Source organism: Myripristis murdjan, chromosome 11 (assembly GCF_902150065.1).
Source record: "Myripristis murdjan chromosome 11, fMyrMur1.1, whole genome shotgun sequence".
NCBI classification, from domain to species: domain Eukaryota; kingdom Metazoa; phylum Chordata; class Actinopteri; order Holocentriformes; family Holocentridae; genus Myripristis; species Myripristis murdjan.
This window is the reverse complement of record NC_043990.1, coordinates 2,098,866-2,123,824: the sequence shown is the minus strand read 5'-3', so window position 1 is coordinate 2,123,824 and position 24,959 is coordinate 2,098,866. Positions and strand designations below refer to the sequence as shown.

The following is a 24,959-nucleotide window of genomic DNA, read 5'->3' as shown; positions in this document are numbered from 1 at the left end:
AGTCCATCCAAAGGATGTGGCCAACATTCTGTGGTTCGATAGATGGTGATGAAGAGGCTCCAACTTGATTGCTGTGTTGGTGGTAAGCGGGATGTGCTGAGGCTTGGACCACCGGGGTTTTCAGGGCGCTCTTCCACCGGAACTCTCGGACACAGACCCAGTCCCCTGGTTGGATGTTGTGGCACTGTTTGTCACTAGAAGGAGACTGGTCAGCTTTTCCTTGTCTGTGTATTGACTAAACAGCAGAAGTTAGAGCACAGCAAAATGATCTCATCGACTCATTCATAGCACGGAGAACCGTCTTCTTCATGCATATTTGTGCTTGGCACAACCATTGGTCTACCTGTAATAATCTCATGAGGTGTGAATTTGTGTTTCTTGATGGGTGTGGGCCTCACTGACATGAGGCTAGTGGCAACAACACTGTCTTTCAACTAGCCCTGCAGACTGTGGGTGGTATGGACGATATCGTCGTTGTTTAATCCCAAATGATTTACAGATTTTAGTTGTAATTTGTCCAGTGAAATGACTACCTCTGTCTGAATTGATGCTCTGAGGAAATCCAAGTCTTGAGACGATGTCTTTCAGCAGGCATTTCACTATGATATAGAGTCAGTCTTTGTGCAAGCCCAAGCTTCGGGCCAGTTTGAAAACACATCAACACATACAAGAATATTGTCATATCCATCGCATTTTCTTCAAAAGCATCACATTTTCTTCAAAAGCTTCAAAAGGTCCCCGAGGGGGAGGATGTGTCCACATTGTGGTCTGTACTGGTTTCCCAGGGTTGTGCTGTTGTCAGATTAGCCATTGTTCACAATAATTTTATATGGGATGTAAATCCCGCAGCATACCAACACTGTTTGACACATCCCCCCTTTGCTCACATGCAACAAGCCATGTGACATGCGTTCTAGCCACGGGTACAGGGACTTGGGTGCCACAACGCGGCCGTCGTTGTGGACCCAAACAGTATTTACATATTTACAACCATGAGAAAACCATGACTGCTGCTCCTTCACATCAGCAGTCTCTCTGTACGAGAGCCACGTCATTAGGAGAAGCAAAGTCGTTAGCAGGTATGGAAAGACAGAGCTTTACATGGACAGGAATACCAAATTTGGCAGCTGCCTTGGCTGCATGGTCAGCCATTGCATTGCCTTGTGAAACAGGGTCATTGGATTTGGTGTGGGCATCACATTTTACAACAGCAATAGATGAGGGTAACTACCATGCATCTAATAATTCCCTGATCAAATTCGCATGTTTAACATTTGTCCCAGAGGAGGTAATGAATCCTCGGTTTGCCCACAGCATACCAAAGTCATGTAAACATCGAAAAGCATACCTGAGGTCTGTGAAAATGGTAACAGTTTTACCTTTTGCTTGGTGGCAGGCTCTCATCGATATGTGTGACTCAGCTACATGGGCGGAGCTTGAGGGTGGCAGGGCAGCACTTTCAATAATTGAGAAACTATGACAGATTGTATACCCTGCGTACGGCACTCCATTTTCTCCATAAGCAGAGTCATTAGTATAGAAAATGAGGTCAGGGTTAGAGAAGGGAGTTTCGGAAAGTTCAGGATAAAGTTGAACATGAGATGACATCCATATAGTTATGGGGTCACCATCATCTTCTGTAGACAGTAGTGTAGCAGGGTTAGTTACAGTTAGATCCATAGGAATCCCTCCAACCCCCACAGCTCTTACAGTTTTTCCAGATTCAATTTCAATTTCAGTTTCAGTTTCTGTTGCTGTCCTTGACAGTTCTACTGACTGTGCTGTGGGGTTTGTTGGTGTTCCATCTGGCTTCTCAATGGAGGTGCCGTAGGCATGGTAAGGTTCTGGGAGGCTCTATATGGGCAGTTACTCATCCAATGATTTGGCTCACCACAGTGGAAGCAGTTCTCATGTTGGTTGTTTGAAAAGGGTGAGTTGTGACTTTGATCATGATGTTGATGATCTCTTGGCCCATGTTTTTTTTTTTCCACCTCCCTCTTTTGTAGGTTCCTCTGCCACTGCATCCTCCTCTGGTTGCTCCACCTGTGTAGTGAGACACTTGGGCAAGCATTAGCATTTCATGCATTTTACATTATCTTCGCTCTGTGTTATCTCAATGATGTTGGGCTATCTCTACTAGTTGCATAGGTTTTCCTGTCCATCCAAGTGTCAGTTGTACTTTTACTTTAATCTATGGCTGAAGACTGTTCACAAGCATATTTTGCACGTAACCAGGAGGAAGTTCATGAATCTGATTTTGTGACAGGCTACAATTTTCTTTCGCTGTAGTCACCACCTAAAGCTCATCATTAAAGCTTAATCATCATCAGTGTTGTCATCATCACAAGGTTCTTTTATCTCTTTCACAAGATAAAGGCTTTGGATTAGATTTTTTTATCTGCGTTGTGTTTTTTTTTTTTTTTTTTTTTTTTTCAATTTAGCTATTATGTATAGCTATTAGAGGACTCTACTGACTGGCCGTTCTGTTTATTTTCTATCTGCGTTGTGTCTTTTCTTTCTTCCAGTTTAGCTATTGCTTTTTATTTTGATCTGTAAGCGAAGTCTGAGGGAGGAAAAATGTTTGTTGACCTCAATCTCTCTTAAATTTTCTACTCAGGTTTGGTCAAAAGTGCCATTTTGGGGAAATTGGAGAAGACCATCATCTGCAGTTACTTTAATATATGTTGCAACAAATTTAATGCTATCAGCACCAAAGTTATTGTACATATACTTAACAGGACCACTCAGTTCTCTCTCTGGCCTTCTACTAAAACAATTTCCCATTTTCTTTCTATAAACTTACTTTTACACAAAACAGTAACACACAACAAAAAGGAAATAACTCCTAGGTATTTGGGAGAGCTAATCTTTCTCACTCCTCCTTGCAGGTTCAGCACTGAGGCAAACGGATTGGTAGTTGAACAGGATCACAGGACTCGAACCTGGTCTTTCCTATTCTGATAGAATCACAGGACTCAAACCTGATCTCTTCTATCCTCAGTTTCTGAAATAGAATCACAGGACTTTAACCTGATCTCTTCTATTTCGATAGAATCACAGGACTCAAACCTGATCTCTTCTATCCTCAGTTTCTTAAATAGAATCACAGGACTTTAACCTGATCTTTTCTATTCTGGCAGAATCACAGGACTTTAACCTGATCTTTTCTACTCTGGCAGAATCACAGGACTCAAACCTGATCTCTTCTAGCCTTAATTTCTTAAAATAGAATCACAGAACTCTACACTGGTTTTCTACTCCAGTAGAGTCGCAGGACTTTTATCTGATCTTTTCTATTTTACTTATTTTTTACTACCCCTGTCACCTAAATGCTAAACCTACTTGAAAGAGTGGGTCTGATTCTGAGGCTAACAAAAGCAAGCCGCCCAAATCCTAGAAGCTTTTAAACACACACACAAGAAGAACTCTTTACAGTAATTCCCCTTTTTTTTTTTTTTCTTCACAACCATACAGCAAACTTACATAAATCTAGGATGGCGTCAACTTCTTTGGGACTCCAGTTTCAGAACTCCAGACAACACACAGCAACTGAAATTGGGTTTTCAAAAGGATCCCTTACCTCTTTGAGAATTTGGAGATTCAAGTCGCTGGTGTGTCCTTGGTCTGGAAAAGGAGTCTCCGTGGAAGTATGTTGCCATCCGGGTCACGGCACCATTTGTTGAAGAAAATCACAGTAGTCCAATCTAGGAGTTTGCTGTAATGGTGTGAGTTTATTAAAGTGTACCGGCACACTGGTGAACTGACCGACACAGAGGGTATCTGGTACGGTGAGCTGACCAAGAGCAATGTCAGGGGGAGACCTTTATACAGTGAGTACAGACAGTATGTAAATAGGTAGAGAACAAAAGGTGAGGGAAGGTATTGTTAAGACAGTGATCAAGGTACTGTAAGGCAGTGATCAGGTAGGGTGCGGTTCCAAATGGGAACAAAGACATGGTAAGTGTTCATGTGCATGCCTAAGGATTGAATGCCGGGCCCATCCTGTCGTCTGGGCCCGTCAATTAGCTGAATCAATCAGACTTCCTGAATCAATCAGGAAGTCTGAGCCACCTGAAATGTGTATTTTGCTTCCACAATCTTCAGCCTGGACTCCACTGATGGTCAGAGTGAAGTCACTCCCTGATCCACTGCCTGTAAAACGACCTGGAATCCCTGATGCTCGAGTATTAGCATGGTAAATGAGGAGTTTCGGAATTTCTCCATCTCTCTGTTGGTACCAGTGTAAATAGCTCCCACCATTAACATCCTGGCTGGTTTTACATGTGATGGTGACGGAGGCTCCCAGAGCAGCCCTCACTGCTCCAGGCTGAGTCACTGTGACCTGGCCTCTGGACTCTGAGGACACACAGACAAAAACACAAAGCAGCGTCATGCTTTTCTCCGCTTCATTTCAGAGGGACGGATCTTCATAGAGGAGAGGACTTTGATTCTCTGGACTTTACCTGTCAAGCAGCAGCAGAGGAGAGTCCAGATGAGGATGGAGCTCAAAGTCATGTTTGGATGAGGAGGATTTCTGGGGCTTCTGTTGTCATGAAGGACAGCTGTCAGTCATCCAGTCTTCAACTCTCAGGACTATAAACTCTCCCAGAGCACTGGAGCATGGTGCTGCTGATGCAAAGTGGCTCTCTATGGAAATGCTCTGACCCACTCCAACAGGAACACACATTACTCTCATCAGGCTGTTAATCAATGAATCTATTTAATCAATTTAACAAAATGTTGATTGAGCTGTTTTATTTAACTTCATATATGTAATATTTTTCTCCAAGAATTTCTTCTCTGTTGTTTTATTGTGGCAGAACTTGATCAGTTTTTGCTGTGACTGACTGAAGATTATTTCCTGTTCTCATGTCACTGCTGTAGAATTTTTATAAACAGAAATCAAAGCTTAATAAATAGAAAAAGTCCGTTTATAGCAAGAGGGTACATCTTTCATCATTTATCTTCACTAGTGAAACTTGTCTGTTGCCATGGTTCAGCAGTGATGCCTATCTGTTGCCATGGTTACTGAAATCAGAGGGAAATGAAAAACTGAAGATTCCCCTTTTGGACATTAAAATAAATTTGCAATGGTGAGGGGAAAATATAACAGGATCCAAAATAAAAAGCAGGGTATCATCAGCATAAAGGGATTCAACATAAAAGGGATCTTTACAAACCACTGAAGACCTGAACCAAGTGGTAACAGTGGACACCCTTCATGTGTCCCCATTTCAAATAGAAGCCTGAAGACTGTGACTTATTTCTGAATATGACTACCTGTTGTGCACAATATAGTACTTTTATCCATTTTATAAAGGCTGCACTATAAAATAACTTAAGCAAAGTAAGTGACTGAAAGTGTGTGCTTGTGTTTGGACTGAATCAGTCATCACAGTCTTGAAGGTTGAGAAGGAACAGCTCAGTGGATGGAAAACAGACTTTAAAAAGGTCAGAGGTTAAACATAAACACAGCTGTACACATACAAACACAGCAAAGAATATTTATCTGTGAATTTTAGAAAATTTAATGTAGTTTAAATCAGGTATGATGAACTAAGATGGTGAGAGAATACTGTATCTAGGATGTTCATTGTTTCCACTAAAATATGCATTGAAATCATATTACTTGGTATTTAAAAGTATTAAAGCTAAATTGTTTTCCTATGTGGAAAAAGACTCTGGGTGTCACATCTCCTGGTTTTGGATCAGTTTTGTCTGTTTCTCTTTTGTTCACCAGTCATCCCCTGACTGTATTTTTGTGTTTGCCTTTTGTGTCTGTTGGTTGTGTTTGTCTCCCTGCACTTCCTGTATTCCCAGCCCTCCTTGTGTCAGTCCTGTCATCTGCCTCACCTCTCCTGCTCTCCACTGTCTCCAGGCGACTTTGGAAGGCAGCTGCTGGTGGGAGGAAGCTGTTTGAAGTTCAGAGGGGAAACTGGTAGAGACATTATGAACAAGGTTATAACTTCTCATCTGCAAAGTGCTGTACATGTGTGTGTGTTCTTGTGTGTGTGTGTGTGTGTGTGTGTCCTCAGTGAACTGTATCAGTCCCTGCAGTAGCTTCCAGCTGCAGCAGTCACTTCAGTTTCTGTTCAGTCTGACTGAGGGAGGTTTTTGTACGACGCTTTTTCAGTGTGTGAACAGACTCTGACTGTTGATTTCATGTTCACTCTGACAGTAGTAAACTGCTGCATCTTCAGCCTGGACTCCACTGATGGTCAGAGTGAAGTCACTCCCTGATCCACTGCCTGTAAAACGACCTGGAATCCCTGATTCTCGAGTATTAGCCCAGTAAATGAGTAGTTTAGGAATTTCTCCATCTCTCTGTTGGTACCACGCTAAAAGGTGGTTGCTTCCAGCAACATAAACATTCTGGCTGGTTTTACATGTGATGGTGATGGAGGCTCCCAGAGCAGCCCTCACTGCTCCAGGCTGAGTCACTGTGACCTGGCCTCTGGACTCTGAGGACACACACAAAAACAGAAAGCAGCGTCATGCTTTTCTCCACTTCATTTCAGAGGGACGGATCTTCATAGAGGAGAGGACTTTGATTCTCTGGACTTTACCTGTCAAGCAGCAGCAGAGGAGAGTCCAGATGAGGATGGAGCTCAATGTCATGTTTGGATGAGGAGGATTTCTGGGGCTTCTGTTGTCATGAAGGACAGCTGTCAGTCATCCAGTCTTCAACTCTCAGGACTATAAACTCTCCCAGAGCACTGGAGCATGGTGCTGCTGATGCAAAGTGGCTCTCTATGGAAATGCTCTGACCCACTCCAGCAGGGACACACATTACTGTAATCAGGATGTTCATCAATGGATCAATTTTAATAACCTCATGATAATGTGACTAACTTCATATTCCATATTTCATGTTTATGATATATTTATTTTGATGATTCAAAAAATGTTTCAAGAATTATTTGTTTTCAATTTAATTTACCTTTTGGGTAATGCAAACCAGTGTTCTCTAGATTAAAGAATAAAAACTCAAAGTTATTATGATTCATGTATTATCATTATTTTGACATCTCTCACTATTTAAAGTATCCTTTTTTATTTGTAAAAATCACCTTTATATCCTGATAAGTTTTGTTGTTCAAACATGCACAGTGATTACTTGTCACTAAAAGTCTGCCACTCAAAAGACTTCTGGTTTACTTCAGGTTGTTGTGTCTTCAGAAAATATGCCAAGATCTTTATAATGCACCTGGAAAACTGGGGAAATGAATTTCAGGATGACAAAAAACAGGAAGATATCATCAGCATAAAGGAATATAACATGACTTTGATCTCTGGTTTTGACCCATGAGACACTAAAATATGCGCGGCTTCTACACAAGGCTCAAGGACTGACGTAAACTAAAATGTCAACAATTGGGTCGGCATCAGGGCAGCTCACTTTGCTCCATGTTGTTGTGCTTTTAATGTTTCTAATTGGGCTTCTTCACTGGAACTGTCCTCTTCATTTGGGGGAACTTTCAGCTTGTTGAGGTGGGAGGTGGCTGTTTGAAGCTCAGAGGGAAAACTGACACTGACACTATGAACAAGATGATATGTTCTCATCAACCGTGTGTGTGTGTGTGTGTGTGTGTTTGTCCTCAGTGAACTGTATCAGTCCCTGCAGTAGCTTCCAGCTGCAGCAGTCACTTCAGTTTCTGTTCAGTCTGACTGAGGGAGGTTTTTGTACCACGCTTTTTCACTGTGTGAACAGCCACTGACTGTTGATATAGTGGAGACTCTTACAATAGTAAAGTGCTGCATCTTCAGCCTGGACTCCACTGATGGTCAGAGTGAAGTCACTCCTTGATCCACTGCCTGTAAAACGACCTGGAATCCCTGATGCTCGAGTATTAGCCCAGTAAATAAGGAGTTTTGGAATTTCTCCATCTCTCTGTTGGTACCAGGCTAAACGTTGTTTGCTGTTATAAACATGAACATCCTGGCTGGTTTTACATGTGATGGTGACGGAGGCTCCCAGAGCAGCCCTCACTGCTCCAGGCTGAGTCACTGTGACCTGGCCTCTGGACTCTGAGGACACACAGACAAAAACACAAAGCAGCGTCATGCTTTTCTCCGCTTCATTTCAGAGGGACGGATCTTCATAGAGGACTTTGATTCTCTGGACTTTACCTGTCAAGCAGCAGCAGAGGAGAGTCCAGATGAGGATGGAGCTCAAAGTCATGTTTGGATGAGGAGGATTTCTGGGGCTTCTGTTGTCATGAAGGACAGCTGTCAGTCATCCAGTCTTCAACTCTCAGGACTATAAACTCTTCCAGAGCACTGGAGCATGGTGCTGCTGATGCAAAGTGGCTCTCTATGGAAATGCTCTGACCCACTCCAACAGGGACACACATTACTCTCATCAAGACGTTCATCAATGGATAATTTTCAATAAACTCCTGATAAATAATATTCCTAAGTTATATTTCCATTGGTTTAGTTTGATGATTCTAAATATGTTTCCAAGATGGTTTTATATGTGATAATTGATGTCTTCCAAAGCTCTTAATAAAGACTAAAGACGATGGAAATGGATCATAGAAAATAAAGATTTTCTTTGATCAAAATTTCAACAGCCTGCTGTAGGAGAAGTAGAATATATTCAGTTAGTGCATGTTTTCAGTTGTGAAACCTGGTTGTTGGTGTCGTTCAGTGGCAAACACAACTACAGTAAACCATTGTGAGATGTTGGTTTCAGCACACACACACACACACACACACACACACACACACACACAAAAAAATGTTGATAATAAAGACTAAATGGCCTCACATTCTTGCCCCAGTGCGTAAATGTAAACTACATTTTTCAGTGGGTAAGTAAAACCTTGGTACTTTGAAGGCCATGTGACTCTCAACCTTTATTTTTAACAGTGAAACTCGTCTGTTGCCATGGTTGAGCAGTGATGCCTGTCTGTTGCCGCAGTTACTGAGCTCAGAGAGGGAGGAGAAACCTTGAAGACCAGTTTCATCAAATCTCTCCCACTGCTGAATCATCTGAGAAAGATCCTCAGAACCAGCAGCCTCGGGTTCGAACCCGAGCACAGACCGTTTCCTGTCTCTCTCTGTGGTGCCTATCAAATAAAGCAGAAAGGCCAAAAAAAAAAAAAAAAAAAAAAAAAAAAAAAAAGTGAGAAAGTCCATGCAGGGAGATGGACAGGGAGGATGGACGGCATGCATGTCAGAGGACCTTCACACGAGTTCCATTCCCGTTTCCAGTGAGATCTTTCATTTGTGACCGAGACTGTACCCATTGAAAAAAAAAAAAAAAAAATTACATAAATAGTCAAGCAACAAAAAAAAAAATGAATTTGTGGTACAAAACAAACATGCAAGAAAATGTGTGGGTATGTGCAAATTGTGCAGCTTACAGTGGTGCCATTCAGAGACAGCTGTCAGAGGCAATGCACTGTCAGGTGTTTTACTGCCACCTAGTGGTTCAGGTGGAGACTGCATTGAACTTGTTGGTTCCCTACAGCAATGACAATAATTAGATTTCATTATAAAACTGCCATTATTATAGTCCTCGAGTGATCCATAACCAATAATGGTGTGACAATTTATCTTTGAAATTCTTCATTGTGGAAACTTCTGTTTTCTTTAGTATTATTGTCCAAAACCATTGGTGCTACTATTACTACTACTACTACTACCACTACTACTAGATAGATAGATAGATAGATGTACTTTATTGATCCCAAACTGGGGAATTCTTATGTTACAGCAGCAATGGAAACATAAAATTAAATAGAATATATGCAAGAATATATAAAATAAAGACTATATACAGTAAAAAATATAAACATCTAACTATATGAAATATACAGATGGTAAATATGAAATATACAGATGGTTGCAATAGTTAAAACAGAATGAATGTATATTAAACTAAGATATAAATAGTATAAGTAGTAAATAATAAATTAACAGTTAAGGTGTTGAGTAGTGGAGGTCCAGTGTTAAAACTAAACAGCAGAGAGTTGTGAGTCTCTGTCAGACAGGTGTGAGTTATTATATAATGTGATGGCTTGTGGCAGGAATGATTTCCTGTATCTGTCCCAGATCTTTTATTTGTGATCAAGACTGTGTTCATAAAAATAAAAAAAAATACATAAATAGTGAAGCAACAGAAAGAAAAAAAAAATGAATTTGTGGTACAAAACAAACATGCAAGGAAATGTGTGGGTATGTGCAAATTGTGCAGCTTACAGTGGCGCCATTCAGAGACAGCTGTCAGAGGCAATGCATTGTCAGGTGTTTTACTGCCACCTAGTGGTTCAGGTGGAGACTGCATTGAACTTGTTGGTTCCCTACAGCAATGACAATAATTAGATTTCATTATAAAACTGCCATTATTATAGTCCTCGACTACTACTACAACTACTACCTCTACTACCACCTCCACCACTACTACTACCACTACTACTACATCTTCCACCACTACTACTACCACTACTACTACATCTTCCACCACTACTACTACCTCTACTCCTGCCACCACCACTACTTCTACCACTACTACTACCTCTACTATCACTACTACAACTACCACTACTACTACTACCACTATTAGTACCTACTGCCACCAGCACTACTACTGATTTATTTATTTATTTATATGAGTGTCATGCACCTTCTGGTGCCCAGCCCATATGGGCTTACAAGACACTAGCAACACAGAAACAAAGACAAAGATGACCATATAACACATACTATTGTGGATACAATGTTCTCTGTCTTCGATGCCAGGCATCTTCCACAAAATTCGCCAAAGCAAAAATCTCCACATTAAAAAAACAACTCATCATATCAGCTTCGGACAGCCAAAACAAATCAGGATTTTTCATCTGGGTCCTTTCGAACAAAACATTTCTCAGATCACAGTATAAAGGGCAATGAAATACAAAATGAAATTCATCCTCAACAACACTGAGATCACATAAAACACACAAACGTTGCTCCTCGGGCACACCTTTATATCTGCCTACCTCAATTGCCAGTGGTAAAGTCCCGGTTCTCAACTGAGCACACAGGGATCTTTGCCTTCTTTGTAAATTTACTTTTACATATAATTCTGTGTGATAGTCATCTTTAATTTGAATATAGTTCCTAAGTTTTGGTTTCATACAAATTTCGTTCTTCCATTGCTCCTTATAAATCTCAAATAGTTTTTGTTTTACTGTATTTATATTACACTGTAAATTATTCCTATAAATATAATTCAAATCAGAGAGAGAAAATATTTCAGCAACCTCTCTCGACCAGGGATAGCTGTGTGCTTGGTCCCAGTTAAAGATCTTTTTGGTCAGTCTCTCCTCTGGCAATTGAACAAGGCGGTTCCATAGTCTCAACATCTCACATCTCTGTTTTATCAAACATGGCTCCCATCCCATGTCCCCCTCAACAGCTAGCTTAGCAGTAAATTTATGCACCCCAAGAAAACACCTCATGGCTCGATTCTGGATGGCATTACTATCAGGAGCATCCTTAAAACCCCACACTCCTGCAGCATAAAATAAAATCGGGTTTACCATTGAATCATAAAGCTTAGTGAAGGTTAAGAAACTGAGATCAGGGCATAGTTTCAATTTGTTCAATATAGACCCCAATGCTCTTCCTGCTGATTCTGACAGTATTTTAGTTCCTTCAGTAAAGCACATATTTTCGTTAAAAACCAAACCAAGATATTTATAGGAATTAGTATAATTTAAAGGCATTGATCCAAACTTAAATATATAATTGCTCTGCTGTACACATTGCTTTCTGAAATGCATTATCAATGTTTTGTCACTATTAATAGTCAGTCTCCATTTGCTACACCATAAACTCAAAATATTTAACATTTTTTGTAAATGTATTTCCGATTCTGCTACCAGAACCATATCATCTGCATTATACCCAAATCAGCCTGCTTAATTTCTTCGGCTAAGTTGTTTATATAAAGAGCAAATAATGTAGGGGAAAGTACGTCTCCCTGCTTCACTCCAAATGGAGTCGTAAACCAACCAGTTTTGAAATCATTTATCTGTAAACATGAAATTGGGGATTTATACAAAGCTTTAATAGCATTATAGAATTTACCATTAATACCAGAACATATCAATTTATACTCCAAGAGGTCTCTGTTAATAAAGTCAAAGGCTTTCTTAAAGTCAACGAAACAAGCAAAAGTATTTTTCCCATCTTGTAGTCTTGCTCTCACCACTGAAGATAAAACATAAATATGATCTATACATGCCCTGCTCTTCCTGAAGCCATTCTGCTCGTCCACAAGTAATCTGTGAATCTCTAAATAATTAATCAGTCTGTTATTGAGGATACCTGAATATAATTTATATACTGTACTAATCAAACTGATACCTCTATAATTTAATGGGATTCTGGAATCCGCTTTTGTAGATTTGGGTATTGGTTTGATTATGGATTTATTCCACACAGATGGGGAAATACCATTTTGAAAGCATGTTTGAAACAAAGAATGCAAAAAATTCATCAAATTTGGCGTTTTGAGGACCTCATTCGGTATCTCTTCTATACCCACAGCTTTGTTGGCTTTAGCCTTATCTATCACTTTTCGCACCTCCTCCAATGTGATCTCCTTATTCAACATATGGTCTTGGTAAAGTACAGGACCACCGCTGCTGTTCTCAAGCTCACATTTTACTTTGCACATCTCATCCAAAAACTGATCATTAAATAGTGAAGAACTATTACAAGCATACAAATTACTATAATCAGTTTCCCATTTCTTCAATATCTGATCAGTCTCAAAACAAGATTCACCATTTTCCTTTAAAATCTCCATTGGAATTGATTTACTCTTTTGTGGTCCCAGTTTGTTTATTTCCCTCCAGAATTGCTGTGGGTTATTAAGTTGTAAGTGTTGTAACTGAAGGGCTTGTCCTCTTTTAAATCGTCTTTTGACGAACCTCAACCTTCTGTCGAATTTTAGCTGATAATATTTAAATTCGTTTTTTAGAATCCTTCTTTTACTCTGGTGCTTACATTTAAGAAATTGTTTTTCTGCTAAGCGCATGTCAGTCCATAATTTATTTAATTCATCATTCCAATATTGTTGTTTTGTTCTATGGTGCTTCTTTATCCTTCCCTTTTTAACAACACAATGTATTTCCATTTCCTTGCGCATAAGATCACAAAATTGATTATAACAATTATCGATATTTTCCTGTGTTTTCTGGCCTTTTTTCAACTCATTTTTTATCTCAAGAAGTGCATTTTGGCGTATTGCAGAAGAAAGAAAACTAACAGGTACATTTCTATTCAGCCTCTTCCTTTGCTGCAGCGCGCCAAACCTTACAATATCACAACTAGTGCAGAGTTCTCCTGTTTGAAATCGTAAACACAATACTGAATGATCAGGAAGTCTACTACCATCATCAATCAGATTCATAACTTCAGACCCAAGCCCTTCTACAAGCTCGGTGGGGGTGTAAACTTTAAATTCAGAACACGTCTTTAAATCCATATGTGATGTTACAATATAATCCACCACAGCTTTACCCCTTGTAGAAATAGAAGTAAAGTTATCAGATTCAGGGTTCAATCTTCCATTAAGCACACAGCACTTGGAGTCTTTTAAAAATTCAATAAAGGCTTCTCCATGTTTATTTATACCCGTGTCCAGAACAACTCTGGGAGAAATGTCATCAACATCAATAACGTAATCTTTCAGGTCTGCAATACGACTATTCATGTCACCACAAATATAGATAGAGTCTGCATCATTACAGTACATCAGTGCCAATAAATGGCTAAAAAATAAATCCGCATTTCGACCCCAGGTAGATGTTTCTGGAGATAAGTAACAAGAAATAATAATGAAAGAATAATGTGACAAGCGGTGTTCAAAACGTATACTAAGAATTCCGTCATAGACTTTATCTACAGTTTTAACACAAAACTGATCCAAAACAGAGGTCTTAACAAAAATGCCAACACCACCAGAAGCTTTGACTGCTCTCCTATGAGCTGAGCGCTTATGTCCGTACCACGTATATCCATCCAGTTCGATTACGTCACTGGATAAATGCGTTTCATTCAGAGAAATGAAGTCTGGCTCGAGAGAAAGTAATAAAAGTTTTCTGAGTTTACAGTTTGTCGATGTCCATCCGTTGACGTTCCAATGAGCCAACAGGAAAAGTTCAGTACTTACAGGCTGGGCAAGATCCCCTCATACCCGTCTGTCACCTGGTGCGCCTCCCGTAGGTGCGCGCTTCATTAGCCGACCATTCCCGGCCAGGTAGAAATCCTTCCCGGCTGGGATTTCTCTGAGGAGAGTCCTGAAGTTGTAGTCCAACAGCCGCTCAGCATGCGATTTCGCCGACGACACGTACACTCTCTGGAAGCGATCGCTGTCTCTGAGCTTGGCTTTTCTCCTGAGCACATCCACTTTCACCTGGATCGACTGCAGTTCCACTTTAACCAGCCCCGGCTTGCTTCCTCTCGGCCGGGTCCGCTCCACCGCAACGGGGACGGGCACCGGGTCACAGACAAGGCCGTTGCAAAAAAGATCTTTCACTTTGGCCATCAGATCCTCATTATCTTCTTGTGGTAGCCCCATTATCACCAGCGAGACATCCTCACCAAATGATTTCCTCTGAGTAGCTTTTTCGGCAATTTTCTGTTCAATCCCTTCCATCCTCGAGCACAAAATCCCCACCTCCATATCTAACTTATACTGCAGCTCTATGGCTGTTTTCTCAAGCTCTTTTTTCAGATTATCTTGGCTTTCTGAGATCAACTTCTTCAACGATCCATGCAGACTGTCAAATTTACTGTTAACTTGTCTTTCCATTACTTTATGCATGTTGTCTACTTTTGCATTAAGCAGCTTCAGTTCATTCATTAAATCAGCGTTGTCGCCGCTCTCGGCGTCTTTTGCCTTACTTCTGGTTTTATCGGCCATAACTTTGTTCCGATCAGGGCACTTCAAGCCTTGAAATAATCACCCAGACTTTGCAGAACACGTTGGCTGAAAACTGAGTCGACTTGAGCAGTAATTCACAAGTTATTTGAAAGTTTGTGGAGACAGCTCAGAGACAAAGAACACGCGCGGCCATCTTGCATCTTAGACACTACTACTACCACTACTACTTCTACCTCTACCACTACCACTATGATTACTACTACCACCCCCACTACTACTACTACTACTACTACTACTACTACTACCACAACTACCACCACTACTACTTCCACTCCTACCACTACTACTTCTACCTCTACCACTACAGCCACTACTGCTACTACCATTACATCTACTCTATCTACTACTACTACCATCACTTCTACCACTAGTAGTACTACTACAACCACTGTTACTGCCACCACCATTACCACTACCAGCCCTGCTACCACTACTACTACCTCTACCACGACTACCTTGACTAGCACTGCAACTACTACCAAATATCACTACTACCAGTACCACCTCCACTACTACTACCACTACTACTACTTCTACTACTACTACTACCACTGCTGCTGTGGCACCTTCTGTTACTGCTACCTCTGCTATTACTGCTGCTGCTACTGCAAAAAAAGCACTACATGTACTACAACTACTTATGATAGTATTTGTGCTCTCACTACTTAGCTTCAGTTCTACTAATTTTCGAATAGTACTCGTAGTATGACCAGAGTGTTAGTACCTGGTGGGGAAAGCATGACTACATGGCCTTTTAGGGCTTCAGTTGTTCTGGATCCAAAACCAACTGCTTCCATTAAAGTGACTAACTGAGTCTTTAGCGACTCCGGTGTGAATAATGACAGTAGGTGTGACATGCACTGGTGTTTTTTTTTTTTTTTTAATGCAGTATATTGGTGACTTATGAAGGGTATAGGACTCAACGCAGTCACTGTATGAATGTATGAATGTATGACTGTAAAGTGTAAGTTTGACCTCTTCGGGTTTCCGTCCGGAACCATCAGACGGTCTGACGTTGTTTCCTTTACAACCTCTTTTATTGCCGGACCAGAGCTGGATTGTTTACCTCTGCTTTCAGTGTTGTGTTGTGATCCACAGCCGCTGCTTCCTCATTTAAAAACTCTTTAATTCAAGCGGTTATCAATCAAACTGCAACCCAGAGAGCTTTTCAACTCTGTTTCCATCAGCACGGACTCCTTTATCACAGTTTTTAAAGGTGAAATCTTCCGTCTGTCCGGCCCGGAGCGCCTGGTGATCATGTCCGCAGAGGAGCTGCTGTTCCCGGCGGGCCTGGAGCCTCTCAGCGGGCTGGAGACCCACAGCAAGCCGCCGGAGATGGAGACGCTGCGGGTGTTCGTGAACGAGCGGCTGGCGGCGGCCGTGGACGACATCCTGGCCGTGTTCGGGAGGACCGTGGCCCGGTACCGGGAGGAGATCGACCGGCAGCGACGGCAGCTGGACGGCCTGGGACCGGACACCAAGTGGCACCTGGCGGGTCGGTCCACCGCACATTTACCGCACCGAGAACCAGAAACAGAAATAGAAATAGAAATAGAAATAGTCTTTATTGTCATTGTGCGCGTAGTGCACAAAGAAATTTGGGAGTTCCCACTTCCCACCGTGTTGCACTCAAAGACACACACAAGTTCTAGTGTCACACTAGAATTTAAATAAATACATAAATTAAATAAATAAATAAATAAAAATGGAAAGAAGGGTTTATAAAAAAACAAGGTGCTGGAGAACATACATTATGTTCAAGCAGGATTGCACTACACAGTTTTATTGCACTTGGGGTTCTGAGTGAGGGTGAGGGGGTGACTTATTGGAGCCTGATCGGATAAAAACAGTTGCAATTGCAAGAGAAGCAAACTCAACTGATTCTGTATCCTCAGTTTGTCCTGAGTGAGGGAAAAAAGTCCCAAGAAATCCCATTGGTGGAAAGTTTTGAAAATCCCCTCTATATGACCATATAATATCAAAAAACAGCCTTTTAACACACATTTTACTTTCAGATATCACTATAAAAATTCACAAGATGATTACACACACAAAGACAAGAAAAAAAGTCAATTACAAGTTCTTTGAATTATTCTGTTTACACATGCATATCACACATTATCTGATCTGATATGCACTAATTGGAATAAATGCCAGAACAGACATTTAAACAGTGAATGAAAAGGTTACTATATATATAGTAACCTTTTTTAAATTTTCATAAACATAGTTTTAGTGTTTAGTTTTTTCTTCTAGGTTTCTTGTAGTTGAAATCAAATGCTAACTTTGTGGCAAGTCTTTTTTTTTATTATCTTTTTAACACTTTTGCTCATGTTAAAGTGCCACTTGTCCCCCTGCTCCCTGTGTTTTTGATCAATATCAAGTGAATTTACTCAGGTTTCAAATGGTTAAACAGTTTTAGTGTCATACTCGAACACTGACAAATCATTAAACCATCAAACCAGAAAAAAAAAAAATGTCTCCACTGCATTAAAAATTAAATTACGATGCAATTAAACTTCCTCATTTTGGTCAGAACCCCATGGAAGACCCTCGAGGACGCCTGGGGGTCCCCGGGCCTCCCTTTGAAAGCCACTGCTCTGACTTACTGGAGATTGCAAAGCAGAAAATGTTCAGTTTCAGTGATTTGAAGCTGCGTCGGCGGTGCGGCTTCAGGGGAAATGGCAGCAGCAGCACTTTTGTTTGTATTTGCAATATTGATATGATATATTGATATTGATAAGATATGTCACACCCGTCGACCTGAGTGTGGGCTAAAAGGACAGTTTTCCTCCACGGTGGATAATGAAGTTGTAGTTTGTTTCGTTTTATTAACAGTTAAAAGTTGAAGAGGAACTGGCCTGAGTTGATTTAATCTGTGATTTCTTTTTTTTCCAGACCCCCTGCAGCCGTCGTGGATGGAGGGCGGCCCCACGGACGAGCAGCTCCTGTGCCTGCAGCTGGACCAGAGGAGGAGCGGCGACGAGGCGGAGGCCGGCGGCTCCACCACGCACATCAAAACAGAAGCCGAAGGAGAGCCGGCCGCCAACTTCGACCCCGCCGGCGGTTTGGAAGCCGCGAGCGACGTTCAGCTCCTCTCCGACCGCTCGGACACGGAGGACAGCGACGAGTACTGGAAGGAGGCGAGGAGACCCGCGAGGCCGAGGGCGGGAGGAGCTAAAGGACCAAAGTCGCTGACGGGCAAGAAGTCGAAGAGCCTGTCTGAACTGTCCCAGGAGCAGAAGCCGTCGGGCGGCCTCCCGCGGCACTGCTGCCAAGTCTGCGGGGAGTCCTTCCAGAAGAGGAGCCACCTGATGACTCACGCCCCGGCCCACGTTCACGACTGCGGCCTGTGCGGGAAACACCTGGACGACAGCGAGAGCCTGAAGCCGCACCTCAGGGCTCACCAGGAGAGGTCGTTCCGCTGCGGCGTGTGCGGGCAGACGTTCACGCTGCGGGGGAACCTGCGCACGCACCTGCGGATCCACTCCGGGGAGCGGCCGTACGGCTGCACCGTCTGCGGCAAGAGCTTCGGCCGGCGGGCCACGCTGGTGCGGCACGTGCGCAGCCACACGGGCGAGAAGCCGTTCGTGTGCTCGTACTGCGGCCGCGGCTTCGTGGAGAAGGGCAACCTGACGGTGCACCTGCGCACGCACACCGGGGAGAGGCCGTACTGGTGCTCGGTGTGCGACCGGCGCTTCAGCCAGCTGTCCTGCTTCTACAAACACCCCTGCCAGAGGAAACGCCTGATGTCATAGAGCCCCTGGTAGTAATTTTAGGCCAAAATTGGGGTCAACCTAGGACAAATTGCAAGAGAAGCAAACTCAACTGATTTATCCTCAGTTTGTCCTGAGTGAGGGAAAAAAGTCCCAAGGAATCCCACTGGTGGAAAGTTTGGAAAATCCCCTCTATATGACCATATAATACCAAAAAACAGCCTTTTAACACACATTTGACTTTCAGATATCACTATAAAAATTCACAAGTTGATTACACACACAAAGACAAGAAAAAAAGTCAATTACAAGTTCTTTGAATTATCCTGTTTACACATGCATATCACACATTATCTGATTTGATATGCGCTAATAAGGAATATAAGGAATAAATGCCAGAACAGATATTTAAACAGTGAATTAAAAAGTTACTATGTTTATAGTAACATTTTAATTCACTGTTTAAATATATATAATAATGTATAATAAAAAGTTACTATATATATAGTAACCTTTTAATTCACTGTTTAAATATCTGTTCTGGCATTTATTCCTTATATTCCTTATTAGCGCATATCAAATCAGATAATGTGTGATATGCATGTGTAAACAGAATAATTCAAAGAACTTGTAATTGACTTTTTTTCTTGTCTTTGTGTGTGTAATCAACTTGTGAATTTTTATAGTGATATCTGAAAGTCAAATGTTGAACCCCTTTCCCCTGTGTGTTAAAAACAGTGTTTTTTGGTATTATATGGTCATTATAGGTGATTTTCCAAACTTTCCACCAATGGGATTTCTTGGGACTTTTTTCCCCTCACTCAGGACAAACTGAGGATACAGAATCAGTCGAGTTTGCTTCTCTTGCAATTTGTCCCAGGTTTTTTTCAGAAAAGGACTGGACTATGAGGCCTGTTACTGCACCGCAGACGGGATTAAAACTTGACAGACGCTTGAAAAACAGCCTCCTGTTCGGTCTGTAACGACAGATGTCAAGCGAAAAACTCACATCCTGATCTTAAAGGGGCTTTAAGAGATGGGAAGATTTTTTAAAAAGAGTGGATTTTCTTATTTAGCGTTACTCTTGAGTTCTACTTTCATCCTCCAGCGAGATGTGAGAGTTCCTAAAAGTCACACTCTGTAATAAAATGGGAGTTTTAGAGTCTGCATTTTTTACAGTAAACCATTCCAGCAGGGCCAGGTGGGCTGTCGTTTCCCTTGAGGGGAACAAATTTTGCTCAGATTTTACCTGAGTGCACAGTATGACCAACCACTTTTTAAAAAAAACAATGTTCTAAGGGTTTCAAAGGAGAATTTAAATGCCAAACTCGTGTGTTTGCTGTTGTAATACCGTCTCCACCCACAAGGTGGTGTCATGCTGCGCCTCTCTGAGCCCTCAGGGTGTGAAGGTCCATCGCTGGTTCTGTCCCTTTGTTCTCTGTGTGAACAACGACCAAAACCAAACAGCAAACCCTGCCCTTTTTTCCTCACTGGTTGTTTTCAAAGTGGGGTTCGGGGACCCTCGGTGGTCTTCTGCGCCTGATGGAGGTCCACCGACACAAACATGGCGTCACTTTTGTGAATTAAAGTTGTGGGAGTTGCAGAAGTGTGCGGTTCCTGGTTCCTGTCAATAAATCCAGTCAAATGTAGACGTGTCGGTTTCATCTCTTCACCCACCAGGTTCATTATAACACAACAACTTCTTTGATTTATCACAGTGTTGTTTTTTCCTTATGGAAGTAAAGTTTTATTGTTTTTTTCCTCCAACGTGTTTCTGGTGTGACTGGTTGAACTGGTTATAAAGGCTGTGAGGTTATTAAAGATATTTTAGCGGGTTCACCAGTGGCTCCCAGTGATTCAGTGAGACGTCTGTTAATTGATTAAAATAGGAGAATTAGTCGTCATTTGATCACTGATGAACGATTTTTCTCAAGTCAAAGCACCAAACATCGTCTGGTTCCACCATCACTGAGATGCTAAGACTTTATCTTCTGCAGTCATATCTTTATTAAATTCGCTTTTTTTTTTTTTATACAGTTTTTGGAATTTCATTTTGGACTGTGATCACTTTCTATCAGACTTTGGTATTATATTTAAAAAAATGGATAACTGATGGGTTCACTGACAGTGAAGATAATCACTCTGCAGCCCTTCATGTTAGATTTGGCCCAGTTACAGTCTCAAACTGCCCACCAGGCTAATATTAGTATTTTCCTCTGAAACAAAGTCACCAACACTCGATTATTTAACACACTTTACCATTAAAGTCAGACCAATATTGATTTCACAATCTGTAAAATGACAAAAAAAAAAAAGTATTTTTTAGAAGTGGGAGGGAAGTTCAAAATTAAGACTGAACATGACAGAAGAGTCTGTAAAAAAAAAAAAAATGCTTGGAGTTAAATAAAGCGTTTTGGTTCTGTGACTAGAAAAAAAAATCACATTTCAAACAGAGGGGCGGTTTAATTCAGTTTCTGGATCGGAACGGTTTATAATCCCAATCTGGACTGCATGAAGAGACTGAAAACAGACTCAAGAAGCTGGAATATGACGTCCACCTTCAGGTTCGTACTGGATTAAGAAAGAGCTGAGGCAGTTCCTAACCTCTGAGTTACAGCTCATGTGAACAAGAAGGACACGAGCGAAATTTAAACTTCACTTTGATGACATTTCTGGCTCGATACTCGAGTTTCTGATCAGATCCAGGAACGAAAAGAGCGAGAGAAAGAGAGAGAGAGAGAGAGAAAGACCACTGCAGCTTCCAGATCATAAAAACCTTAATTTGCTGTGGCACAAATCAAAGTGGCACGCTGGTTAAAATGTTTGATTTTATTCAAACTCAAAATCCTAAACTACAACCTCCAGTCCCTGCAACATCATCAACAGTTTCAACCACTAACAAAAAAAAAAAAAAAAAAAGGAATTACACACAAAAGGAAAAAAAAAAAAAAGCTTGCGCCTCACAGTCACATCACAACACTGAGTGAAGAACTCAGCAACATGAGTCTGGTCCAGGTGTGTGTGTGTGTGTGTGTGTGTGTGTGTGTGTGTGTCATCCCCCTGCAGGCTGATGGCTTAAAGGAGCATCCCGCGCTTTTTTGACTTCTTGTCAACAGCTGCCGGCGCATTTCTGTGACAGCACACGACTGCCATTGTGGGGAGGAAAAAAATGACGGCGCCGCGGGAGGATGGGGGTTACACTTAGTGAAATAAAAGTTTAAAGACAGATTAAAGTGGTAAATTTATGAGAAAAAAAACTCACAAATTAATGAAAAAAAAAAATTTGAAAATTCTGAGATTATAAAGTCACAAATTTATGAGAAAAATCTCAGAAATTCTGAGTTTTTTTCTCGTAAATTTATGACTTTAATTTCAAAGTAAGGAAAAAAAATTATATAAAAAAATTAGAAAAAGCTCCCAAATTCTCTGAGATTAAAGCCATAAATTTATGAAAAAAAAAAATCTGAAAATAAAGTCACAAATTTACGAGAAAAAAAAAAACTGAAAACTAGTTTAATCTTGGCAGAGTTTTTTTTTTTTTTTTTTTCCTCAGAATATTACCCCCATCCTCCCATGGCCCCATAATTTTCTCTTCTCCCTGCAGTGGCCCTCACATGCCATCATACAGTTTTCCATCACAGATATCAGCTGCATAAACATACACAGAATATTGTTTGGTTCATGTAAATAAAAAAAAACACCTCCTCTGTGAAAGGTGGAAGATATTAACAGAGGTAATTCCATCTTGTGAAGACTTTCAGCCAACGTGTGTGTTGAATCGCCTGAAAGAGGCTTTTGGGAGCGCTTGTTGTTGCTCACTTTAGGTGTATGTTGGACTGAATATCAAGCGCTCCCTCTGCTGATCTGAAAGCTCAGCCTCGACCTCTCAGCTAAAAAAGCAAATTTTGTTCACGTTTATGCGACTGATCTTGGTGATGGACGCAGATTTGCTCACGACTGCGGACGAGAAGTCAAAAGAGGGCGGAACGGGCCTTTAGTAACAGGCACACTGTGACTGGACGGTCGCTGGTTCGATTCCCTGAGGAGGCCAGTGAGCCCTCTGCTGCTCCGTGACTCAAACACAACAAACCTGCCTGGATGGGAGAAAAAAATAAAGAGTTTTTTTTTTTTTTTTTTACAAGAAACAGAGCATAGTGACAGGATCCTGCAAGGCGTCAATAATCACCTTTTTACCAGGAAAGTGAAGATACGAGGTGAGTCTGTGGGTGCCGCTCGTGTCATGCTAGGCTGCCAGCAGTGAGGCTACATATCGCTCCAAAGTTCGGCTTCATTTTTTTACGAGGCAAAAACTGTCATGGTCATTTCCAGCGGGGCCCTTTGACCTCTGACCTCCAGCTGTCTGAATGAAAGTGGCTCCTCTGGGCAGCCACTTTGCAGACGTGCCCACCTTCTGCTAAACTTAACTCTGTGAAAGGCTTTTCTTTCCTTACTATTTCTTTTGTGGGCGTTTAATTTAATCCTCCAAACAAAATTCCAGCAAAATTCCACCTTTTATTGGAAAGCGCAGCCTTTTCTTAAAGTAATAATAATAATAATAATAACAGAAAAATCGTTTTAAAAAAATGAGAAGGAATAAAGGGAAATTACTTCAGGTTTCAAAGTGTTAGCAAGTGATCCTGAACACTACTAATGTAATAATAATAATAATAATAATGATGAACACATGTAATAACACAGCTCTTAACCAAAATCCCTGCATTTTCTGTTCAGTTTGGCTCACACATCAAAACTGAGCTGATAATGTCCCAGACGGTCCATACACACTGTCTGAAAACACAAACGTGCTTTCAAAGTGTGTGTGTGTGTGTGTGTGTGTGTGTGTGTGTGTGTTGCAGTTGATGGTCATCTCCTGAACTTGCGGAAGGATCTGCCCTGGCCGCCGCCGTGGTGCGGCTTGCCGTACGGCTCCCAGCGCTTCCTCTCGGCCGGCTTGTTGTAGACGTAGGGCGACGGGCCGCTGTACTCGTCGTCCCGGTTCTCCTCCATCATCTGCAGTTTGGCCTCGATGGCCCGGATCTTGGCGCTGGTGCTCAGGCTGCTGCTGCCGCCGCTGCAGGCCGGCACCGGGCCGCCCTCCTCCGGGCCCAGGCCGCCGCTGGACGGCTCCAGGCTGGGCGGCAGGCCGCCGCTCTTGTCGCCGCGGAAGCCGCCGGCCTCAAACCTCTGCGCGTGGGCCCAGCGCACCACCAGCCGCTTGGACAGCGCCAGCTTCCCGTTCAGGCTCTGGATGGCCCGCTCCGCCTCCGCCCGCGTCTGGAAGTTGACGAAGCAGTATCCCCGCGGCTGGCCCTCCAGCGGGCCGGACTTGTGGAAGAGGAAGTCGAACTGCTTGACGTGGCCGAACCTCTCCAGCAGCTTGACCAGGTGGTACTCGGTGATCTTGGGGTCCAGGTTGCCGATCCACAGCCGGTTCCCGTCGTGCGCGGCGCTGTCCGACAGCACCGCGGCGCTCTCCACCGCGTCGGCCGCCGACGACATGGAGCCTCTGCCGGAGCCTCTGCTCTCCTCTAGAAGCCGACGAGCTGCGGGGGTTCACAGGTGAGCTCACCAGGTAACATCACACACCGTCCGGGCTCACCGCTGCTTCCGGCCGCGAGGCTGGGCGATCACAACAAAGGCGCACAAAGCGGCGTCACGTCTGACGTCAAACCTGTGCGCCGAGCGTAGCTGGCCGCAGGGAGGACGTCCAGGACCCGGATGCTGCGGGTGTTGATCAGGGGAGGGGGAGGGGGGGAGGAGGAGGAGGAGGGGGAGGGGGGGGGGGTTCAAATGGAAAAATATGTAATTATTTATCTGAAATATAAAGCGGCTGCAAGATCATAAAAACACACATTATTAAGATTCCAGGTCACAGAAAGTGAGAAAATGTGTAAAATCCTGCTGCTGCTGGTCTCCTTTAGTCAGATCCTGACAGTCTGAGGAGGAGGAGGAGGAGGAGGAGGAGGAGGGAGAAGAGGAGGAGGAGGACAGTTTGTCTTGTTTTTCTAATAAACATAAAACAAGGGTTGTGTCGGTGTGATAAAACAAATATATTGATCAGCAGAAACCGTAACACATTAAATTAAACACATTAAATTCTCTGCCAGCTGTTTCTATCTGGGCATCATCAGATTCAACAGAAAACTGAACGTGTCTGAGTTTAATGATGTGAAGAGACATGAGGCTCTGGGTCACAGGGGTCATCACACACACACACACACACACACACACACACACACACACACACACACCACCCCTCATCTGGACTCTCCTCTGCTGCTGCTTGACAGGTAAAG

The 24,959-nt window shown here is 42.3% G+C and overlaps 2 protein-coding genes and 2 gene segments (V, D, J or C); 1 reads left to right on the top strand and 3 right to left on the bottom strand.

The window, feature by feature from the left end:
* Positions 1–6,129: 6,129 nt before the first annotated feature.
* On the bottom strand, positions 6,130–6,618 carry LOC115367868 (immunoglobulin kappa variable 4-1-like). The segment is given in 2 exon segments: positions 6,130–6,461; positions 6,567–6,618. Coding segments are annotated over 2 exon segments (384 nt in total).
* A 1,078-nt stretch (positions 6,619–7,696) lies between these two features.
* LOC115367866 (Ig kappa chain V region 3381-like) lies at positions 7,697–8,182 on the bottom strand. The segment is given in 2 exon segments: positions 7,697–8,028; positions 8,131–8,182. Coding segments are annotated over 2 exon segments (384 nt in total).
* A 7,791-nt stretch (positions 8,183–15,973) lies between these two features.
* LOC115367260 (zinc finger protein 324A-like) lies at positions 15,974–18,837 on the top strand. The gene is made up of 2 exons (XM_030062932.1): positions 15,974–16,442; positions 17,846–18,837. The coding sequence occupies exons 1-2, from the start codon at positions 16,205–16,207 to the stop codon at positions 18,703–18,705; spliced, it is 1,098 nt and encodes a 365-aa protein (XP_029918792.1). The 5' UTR covers positions 15,974–16,204; the 3' UTR covers positions 18,706–18,837.
* A 3,896-nt stretch (positions 18,838–22,733) lies between these two features.
* Positions 22,734–24,324, bottom strand: LOC115368409 (probable RNA-binding protein 18). The gene has a single exon (XM_030064514.1). It carries the CDS (start codon positions 24,160–24,162, stop codon positions 23,527–23,529), a length of 636 nt encoding a protein of 211 aa, XP_029920374.1. The 5' UTR covers positions 24,163–24,324; the 3' UTR covers positions 22,734–23,526.
* Positions 24,325–24,959: the final 635 nt, after the last annotated feature.